The sequence below is a fragment of the Glycine soja genome, chromosome 14 (genome assembly GCF_004193775.1).
Source record: "Glycine soja cultivar W05 chromosome 14, ASM419377v2, whole genome shotgun sequence".
NCBI lineage: Eukaryota > Viridiplantae > Streptophyta > Magnoliopsida > Fabales > Fabaceae > Glycine > Glycine soja.
In genome coordinates, this window is record NC_041015.1 from 39,365,806 (window position 1) to 39,375,171 (window position 9,366).

Genomic DNA, 9,366 nt, shown 5'->3' on the forward strand with positions numbered 1-9,366 from the left:
GCTTAAAAAAAGGGCTCACTGACCTCAACGTCGCACTTAGCGCCATTCTCACGCTTAGCGCAAGTAAGTGAACTTTCGCTCAGCGCCAAACTCGCGCTAAGCCTAGAAGGTGGCAAACGACTCGCTGAGCAAGCTGATGACGCGCTGACCGCGTGCCTGCGTGACAGATTCCCTTCCAGATTCCTCCTATCCGCTAAGCACGTTGATGCCTCGCTTAGCAGATGACACTCGCTAAGCGCATTGAGCTCGCTTAGCGAGACATCAACTTTAGCACTTTTTCAAAATAACTTCTTTTTGCCTGAAATTGAAGAGAAATTGACATTAATTCCATACACAAGGCTTCTACTGAGCACGGATAAAACAAAGCAAAATTTATTTACAATCCAACAAAAAGAACCATAAATTGGGGAAAACATATACATTTTGTAAAAGTTTTCTATACAAAAGTTAGTTGTATAAGACGACTAACTATCTTCTGCTTTATGTGGATGACATGCACATAGCATCTTAAGATAAGTCTCAAATTCAGAATCTGAAGTCACTACTCAATAATAAATTTGAGATGAAAGATATGGGAGTTGCAGAAAACATTTTGAGCATCGAGATCAAGAGAGATCAAGTCCAGAAGAAACTTTTCCTGTATCAAAAAAAATACATTCAAAAAGTGTTGAATTGTTTTGGGATGACATCCGCAAAACTAGTTTGTACTCCTTTAATAGCGTCCACTCATCTCACTAAACTCGATGCCACTCAGTCAGAATAAAAAATGGAATACATGTCTCATGTTCCTTATGCGAGTGTTGTAGGCAGTCTCATGTATGCAATGGTGTGCACAAGATTTGACCTAGCACAAGCAATTAGCGTGGTGAGTAGGTATATGGATAAACCTGGGAAGGAACATTGGCAAGCTATGAACATATATTCAAGTACCTTAAGGGTACAACTGATATTGGACTAGTCTGTCAAGGTGACACATCTTGTGCCCTTGTTGGATATTCAAATTTTGACTACATTACAATTTGGATGCAAGATGATCTATGACAAGGTATGCATTCACAATTGGTAATTCTCTTGTTAGTTGGAAGACTTCACTTCAGCCCACACTTGCCTTGTCTACTACAGAAGCAGAGTACATGGCTCTAGCAGAAGCAACGAAGGAAGGTATCCGATTGAAAGGTCTTATTAGCAACCTCAAGTTTCCAGAGGATTAAGCGATATTCTACAACGGCGTGAGTGTAATATGTTTAGCCAAGGATCAAGTGCATCATGATAGGACTAAACATATTAACATCAGATACCACTTCATCTATATTAAGAAGTGGGTTATAGTCCCAAAAGTTAATACGAATTAGAATCCAGCTGATATGTTTACAAAGCATGTTCCTCGAAGCAAGTTCATGCACTGTCTAGATCTACTTAATGTAGATTGCTGGGAATAAATAATATTACATCAGATTTAGAATTGGTATTGAACCAAGGTGGAGATTATTGGAAGAAAGAGTGGACAACACTGCGAGTATCGTCCAGTCTAGCCCTTTATGCTAGAGTCTGCCTTTTGTCCAATGGCAGGTCTAATATAATCTACCTATGTATTATCCAGTTTGTATTAGTTAGTTTGTTAGATGGTTCATTTACAGTGTTCTGCATTGTAACCATTTTTCTATTATTCTGTTATGTTTGTACGCTCTTGTAAGAGGAGTTTGTTATCAAGGTTCAAAGCGAGTTAGACAGAGCTTCTGAACCTATATTCAGTGTATTGTTTTCTGTAATTCGCAATAAAAATTTCATTGTTGTGTGATTTCTCTTCTCTTTCTATAATTTGCTTCTATATCTGTTTTTGTATTTCATAGTCTTAAACCCAACAATTGCCCCCCTGGGTCATCGTTTGTTGCTATGCATGAAGAGGTAAGTTCTAAGATTTTTTTTTTTTTAAATTGGTTATCAATGCAAATTGGAGAATCTAGAATAGACAAAAAAATTAAGTATTTTCAAATTGCTCATTCTAAAATTATGTATGCATCATTCTGGAATGGACAATCCAAAATTATGCATATGGCAATCTAAAATTATATATGTATAATTTGGGAATGGGCATTCCAGAAATATGCATAATTTGGAAATAAGCAATCCAAAATTGCTCAATTTTTTGTCTATTTCAGATTATCCAATCAAGAATGGTAACTAGAACCGAGAAAAAGAAAGAAAGAAAGAGCAGGTAATTTTGGTCTATTAGAGTTTTCTAAGGGGTTCACTTCTGCAGGAAGCAAAAGTGGGCATAAAAGCTCAAAATTAATGAAGGTGTCTTAAATTTTCTTCCAAATATTTAACACTCATGGGAACTTAGTTTGCTTCTTTCTTTTAAATCTTGATTTTCTTGATGGTTGTGTTGCATATTCTAATTTTTGCTCCAACATGGGTAGCATGAATATGGTTTGCACAAGACTACCATTTTTTGAATAAAAAAAAAAAATCAGTCTACTTTTGCACAACATTACTATTGAATAATGTGCAATGAATTGTGAATTTTAGAGCAATTTGACAACTCTATGCATGTTACCAGGTGGTTTAGAAATGGATTAGGCCTAAATAATGATGAGAAGAATAAAATCACATGATACAAGGCCATTTGCTTCTTGCATCCCATTTTTTGCTTCGTGCAATCCATAGGAAACTTTAAAGAACATTAATGGATTAATATGTTATCGCAGTCTATTATACTCACTAGACACCCCTTTCCCTCAAAACAGAGCGACCATAGAAGACAGCGACAACCAACACATTGAAGGTAGCTTGTGCTGTCGTTGTTTTTGACCGAAGTAGCTAATTCGAAAAGCACGTAATCCATAAATATACTTTGGATTACCTATTCCTAAAGTAAATATCCTGAAACGGGTATTCTAGAATATATTTCTGGATCACCTAACCTTGCTCTAAAACACCTAATCCAAAACAATGCATGTTGTTTTCCATAATATTTAATCCATGACAATGTTAGAATACCTACCTCACTGCCTTCAACCCCTTTCACTAACTCTATTAACAAGAGTTAACGAGGTTGGAGCTATGCAAAGGGGATGGAGGCTGCAACAAGGATGCAAGGAAGGAAAGACGCATCAGAAGGGATTGATTTCATAGTAGATGAGTTGTGATATTGTGTCCAAAATTTGGTGTGATGCCCTAGTCGCAGTAGCACGAGGCCTAGATTTTAGTGGTGCAAGTACATGGTTGTGATAATGCGAAAACTATGGCTTGACTGTGTAAAGGTGTGATGGAGTAAGAGATAGGAAGAGGAAGATGGAGAGAATAAGAGGCAGGGGATATTAAAAATTTTGGGCGCATAGGAAGCGAAAAATGGGTGCAGAAAGCAAAGTCTCGTACTAAACTCTACAATGGGAATTTTGAAGATGAAGCCCATAATCTAATAAATCATTGGCATAGTTTTCAAAAAATTAACCATTGGCAAAAAGAAAATTGTTAACCATAATAATTAAACACCACAGTATTTTGACTTGAATCATTATACTTCTCCCAAGCCGCTGAATTTCTCTCGTATTCCAGCTACCCTGCTTTCATCATATCTCACATGATAAATTTCTCGTTAAACACTACGAATTAAACTTTCCTATAAACAACTCATTTAGTTTTTTCAAAAAACTGAAACGTACAAATTAATTTTAACTCAAGATTTTTAATCGAAAAAAAATTATCCAAACAACTTAATGCACAATACAAAGACAAGAACTCTAGATTGTAAAATTTGGAATGTAATTCATAAACACAAAACGCATTACATGTAACATGTATTGGGTTGTTATTTCTTATGAGCAATAACTCCTTCATATACAAATTACATGACAAACGATTATGATTTTGGATGCTTAAATAATCCTTATATAAATTATCAAGGGCATGGCTATAGGTAACGTACGTGGGACTATCATGACAGCAATGGAACTATATATATTTGTTAATTTATACAACATAACGACGAAGATAATCCAACCGTGCTGGATGCTTAAGCTTCATGAGAGCCTTGACTTCATGCTTCCGAACCATTTCCCTAGAAATATTCAAGTTCCCAGCGATTTCTCCCAATGTCCTGTCACCCTTGCCATCAAGTCCATATCTCTGTCTGATCACTAGGCTCTCCTTTGGCTTCAAGGAATCAAGCTAGAAAAAAAAAATCCAGGAAATTTTTAGAAACATCAATATTATGTTATGGTTATAGAAAAATCACCAAGCATGTGTTTGTTTTGTCGTGCGCCTAAATGGACGTTCATATGAAAGCAGGCCCCTCCTTGCTTCTCACAAAACACCATTTTTGGCATTTTGGAACGCGTGCTCAACTCCACCCAACGGCTAAACAAATACATGCTAACTGGTAGACCCAACATAAGAAAAGAAAAACCTTTCGTAATGACAAACTGAAGAGTAATATCATTCTATAAATTGACCTATAGAATTTTATTTTCCACTGATTAACTGAATTAGGCAAGCGCTTGTTTATGTATGGGAAAAGACATCGGGACATGAGATGTCTCTTAGCCATGGTTCACCAATGAAGACAATTCTTGCACGGACACGGTGCTTATAAGTGCAATTATTCAAACTTCGGATAACATTGAAATAATTTGAATGGATTAGACTTCTTTTTCCTGAAAGACACTTAAATTAGACAATTCTACGCTTCCCTTGAGAGATGAAAATACCTTAATTGTGGGGAACAACTTAATATGTATATACCTTAATGGATATGCCTTATCGGTTGTAATGTAAACAACCTACGTGGTAAACAACTATTATGAGCCTCATTTTTTCTTCCTCTACAGCATTGAATATTAAGAACAAACAATTTTAAACACCATATTGTTAAATCTAGGACTGTGGAAGATGAAATAAAGTTTAAACACCTAAAGTTACAAATTTGTTAGTATAGGTTTAAAACTAGTTTTATTATAATGCATATATATATATATATATATATATATATATATATATATATATTATTTATTATCTTTTTAGTCCCTAAATTTTTTAAAAAATTTGTTTTTAGTACCTGAATTTTTATTACCTGTTTTTAATCCTTTAACTTTTCTTTCTTTCTTACTTCTAATCCTTTAACTTTTTTTTCCATCCTTATTTTTAAGTAAAGACGAAAAAAAAGTTAAGGGACTAAAAACACCGTCTTTGTTGTCTTTTTTTATTAATACTTTAATCTATAACTATTAATAAAGGCAATTACCCAATTTCGTATACACATTTGCTATTCCTAATTTACCTATCAATTACTTTTAAAAACCACCCACAATCACAAATAGTTACTGTCTAATAGCTTTTCAACATGGCAGTTATTACAACTATACCTAACTCAAAAAAAAAAAAAGATAGTTAAGGCACAAGGCAGGAAGTGTCTGTTTTTCAACTATATATATTAAGTTGTTGATTAGTTATGCTTCCATATGCACTGCACTCATGAAAAAATTACACCATCAAGGATGGACAACAAAAAGGACAATGGAAACAAGATTTTTGGTTGGCAACAATGTGATCATCATGCTTATTTAAAAGTACAGCAAGCAGCAAATAACTCTGACATCTATCAAAGTTTCACTAACTTTTAGTAGGTTAATCAAATTTCACTTATCATCAAAGAGAGAATATCTAGGAGTTGAGTAATTACCACATCATCAAGAGCAAGTCTTAGAACAGCAAGTTGCCTCCTATTATCACCATTAACACCATCAACATCAGTAATCCCATTAATATACTCCTCTTGTGTGGTTATATGTCTTGAATGAAGGGATAAAATGGGTTTTGATGCCTTCATTACTTCATAATATCTTTCAGGTGAGATCCCAATTCTTTCTACTAACTCTTCTTCCGTTGGTGACCTCTGGAGCTCAAATGTTAACTTAAGTTTAGTTCTTTGGATATCTACTCTTACCTATACCAAATGAATATGAGAGATGTTATAAAAAGCTTCTACCTGAGCAAAGTCTAATAATTTAACTAAGTCTACAAATAATTTCCTAAACTACATATTTTCTTTGAATATCTTTGGAAAAATTAAATGTGATCAAAGCACCAATCAATTTTGATATTCTATTTTATTTATAAAACTTCAAAAAAAATCCAAATCTAGTGCCTAAGGAAAACAATCATGGATCTTTCCTTCTTTCACTTTCAACCACAACAAACAGGCCAATTAGCAATTTCAATTTCTTTAAACTGCCATATGATTTTGGCCAAATATAATAAAGAATGCTGCTTATCTAAAATCTAAAATTAGTAACAAAAGCTATTCATTTGATACTTAAACCCAAAACTAATTGCCATGCACTGATAAGAAAAATGCATACCCTTTCAAGTCCAAAAGGAACGCGTGTGAAGCTTGAGAGGGTTATGGAACGAACGATAGAATGTCTTATCCAAAATAAACTGTATGTAGATAGCTGAAGTCTTCTTTTTGGCTCAAAACGATCAATTGCTGTGATAAGTCCCTTAACTCCTGCCTGACAAAGATCTTGAAACCTCCGGCCACTTGCAAAATCTTGAAAATATTTGCTAATCACGAACAACACAAGCCGGAGATTGTGCTGCAACCGACATCACAATGGTTTCTTAATCTCAGTATAACTAATACTCATTCCAAAGAATAGCAACAAACACTGCAACAATTAAACCATTCATATCCAAAGAGACAAAGAGAGAGAAGAAAAAGGAACGGAGATGTCATATATCACTGATCTTCGAAGGCTTCTTATAAGCCAATCTAAAATAAGAGTTGAACATTCCATGTTACCTTTATGAGCTTGTTTCTTGCAGCTCGGCCAACCTCTATAGCTTTCCTTACTTGAATAATGCTCATGTTTGTTGCATCAGCTAGTTCACCATCTGTAATTTCTTTCCCCACTGACTGTAAATCTTCTTTTGCTTGTAGGAGTGCCTGAACAATAACAATTATGGCCTAATATCAGAAATTCATACATTTTCTCTCAGCATCTTAAGCTATTAAATTTAAGGATTCCTTGACAACAAAAGCTTTCATGACTGTATGCTCAAGAAGCAGATCTGTGACAACTCATTCTCATGATTAAATTTCCACAGTTAAGAACAACCTCTGCTTTATGAATCCTTCAAAGGGGGAAAAATCACCTTCATTGGTTGCATCAACTTGAACAACCATGCATGCTCTGAAGAAGGAAGAACTGCCGGAATCTTCATTTTCTTCCAGTCCATGCTAACTAAATCAGTTGATGCTGAATAATCCCTGATAAGCACATCAATATTTTGTACTCTATTCTTAACATTTCTTATCTTCTGAGTTTGGTCAATCACTTCCTCCTTTGCATTATTTTTCAATGTAATCCTCTTATCAAGACTCAATCGTTTGGCCTTCTTATTCTGGTTTCTAACCACAATATCACAATTTTCATCATCATGTTCATTACCAACCTTCTTCCTCCTCCACAAGACTCTCTCGACTTTACTATCAATATCTTCCATATTACAGGTATCAGATACAGGGCTGAGTTTATATATATTTTCAAGTTTGGCTGCAGCTTCATTGTAGTCCATATCCAAGGTGCATGGAGAGGTTTCAACAATAGAGACAGCTCTCACTCTCTTCAGAGACTCACTAGTCTTTCCTACCCTTTTTTGGTCTTTCTTTGCTGTTTCTATGGGTAGAGGAATTTGCTCCTGAGGTGAAACCAAAGCGGCTTTATTCAATTTATTTCCTTTAAAAGCTACAATTAAAGGTCTTTTATGCACCTGCTGATGACTGGTCAACCTTGTATTCAATCTTAATGGCGTCCTAGCAGCTAAGGTAGAAACAGTAACAACTCCCATGCCAGGTTTCCTAAGCCGTGTTTAGAACATATAAATTGAAACAAATTTCCAATGCAGAGATCCTACAACAGCAGAGCAATTTAATATCAATGACATGTGCTAGTAACAAAAGTGCATAGAGTATTGATTAACCATCAATGTAGCATCAATATCAACATTACTACCCAAAAGAATACTACGGTGAAAAGCCCAGATATTGGTTCTTAGAGACTGATTAGTCCATACCAATTTTACGCTAGTAAGATGGTTTCAATTGGTACACCGGTACTTCAAAATAACAGCAATAACTTAATAAGAAATCAACGAACAATCTTATAATACTCGCATCACCCACAATTCCCACAATGCAAACCTAATGTTTTCTAAAACCAATTTTTTTGGTTGTTTTTTGGGTCCTCGTGACATAGGCGGGAAAAATCTATTGGTTTTATCAATTTGGCAACTGATTTTTCCTTCCAACTACATTTTTCTTTTCATTCACAGGACTCTTGAATCCAAGACCTTGCTTGAACGATCTGTGACTAACGTCACTTAGACTAACGAGTAACAACATATTGATGAACAATTTCATTTGTCCGAGGTCAACGACCACACGAGTCCCCCAACACACTAAGTGTGAGCGAAATCTCGCTCACAGTACGTGACCGCCATTGGTCCTAGATAATTTTGCACAGGAGAGAATCAAACACGGGTTTGTGGATACGTGTAATCAATCAGATTAATAAAATTGGTAACCAGAATGAAGAGTGGTTCAGTTCTACTCTACATACCAATGTACACAAAGAAAGATACAATGTTTCGAGAGAAAAAAAATGAAGCGAAGTAGTAGGCAACATTACTCGTACCTTAAACTGCAATGTCCGAGCCAAGTCCCGGAACCCACGCAGATTTTTCGACCACCGCGAAAATCTGAGAACGCACGCGTTGAGGTTGTGGTTTTGTTAAACGCGAGATACCAAAAATTCAGTGTCCACAATTTTATGTATGAAAAAAAATCGACGGTCAGATCGGACTGTGGAATTGGAGAAGCAGCGTATGAACGGTACTCGTGGAATGGATGTGGCGTGTTAGCCGTGACGTGGCGAAGAAAGTTAATGTGGCGCTTTTGGAATGGGGGAGCAGATATTTCGGGGGGAAGCAGTAGATCACATCTGGGACACGTGGTTGGCTGATGGTTGAAGTGAAAAATATTTGATCTTTTTGTTTGGACCCGCGTTACGTGTGGTGGTGGTATGTCCAATACATGGCGGAATACCCGCCATACATCACTAATAATGCAGTGAATAATAATAATAATAATAGAATTTATGTTAGAAGTGTTTAAAATATAGTATGTTATGTCTATTAGTATATACATGTTTAAAAGTAGTTATGCCCTTTTAAGTGTTTGAGTATAATTTTAGATAAGTACTTATAAAATATGGTCTAATTTCACAAATTTTATGATTAAATTTTTTAAAAAAGTAAAATTATGCATTTTGAAAAAAGAGTCGCGAAGGCCTATTGACATCAAAA

The 9,366-nt window shown here is 35.3% G+C and overlaps 1 protein-coding gene across 1 annotated transcript; it reads right to left on the reverse strand.

Moving 5' to 3' along the window:
* Window positions 1-3,744: 3,744 nt before the first annotated feature.
* On the reverse strand, window positions 3,745-8,813 carry LOC114385048 (RNA polymerase sigma factor sigE, chloroplastic/mitochondrial-like). Its single transcript, XM_028344987.1, has 6 exons — window positions 8,697-8,813; window positions 7,156-7,913; window positions 6,803-6,946; window positions 6,360-6,596; window positions 5,681-5,944; window positions 3,745-4,170 (listed from the first exon to the last, which is right to left on the reverse strand). Exons 2-6 carry the CDS (start codon window positions 7,849-7,851, stop codon window positions 3,973-3,975), a joined length of 1,539 nt encoding a protein of 512 aa, XP_028200788.1. The 5' UTR covers window positions 7,852-7,913; window positions 8,697-8,813; the 3' UTR covers window positions 3,745-3,972.
* Between the last annotated feature and the right edge of the window lie 553 nt (window positions 8,814-9,366).

Coding starts and splice junctions, on each gene's coding strand:
- LOC114385048 (XM_028344987.1), bottom strand. CDS start 7,851: ATGGGAGTTGTTACTGTTTCTACCTTAGCTGCTAGGACGCCATTAAGA. Junction 6,947..7,155: donor AGTTGATGCAACCAATGAAG/GTGATTTTTCCC, acceptor GTTATTGTTCAG/GCACTCCTACAAGCAAAAGA. Junction 6,597..6,802: donor CAAGAAACAAGCTCATAAAG/GTAACATGGAAT, acceptor TGTCGGTTGCAG/CACAATCTCCGGCTTGTGTT.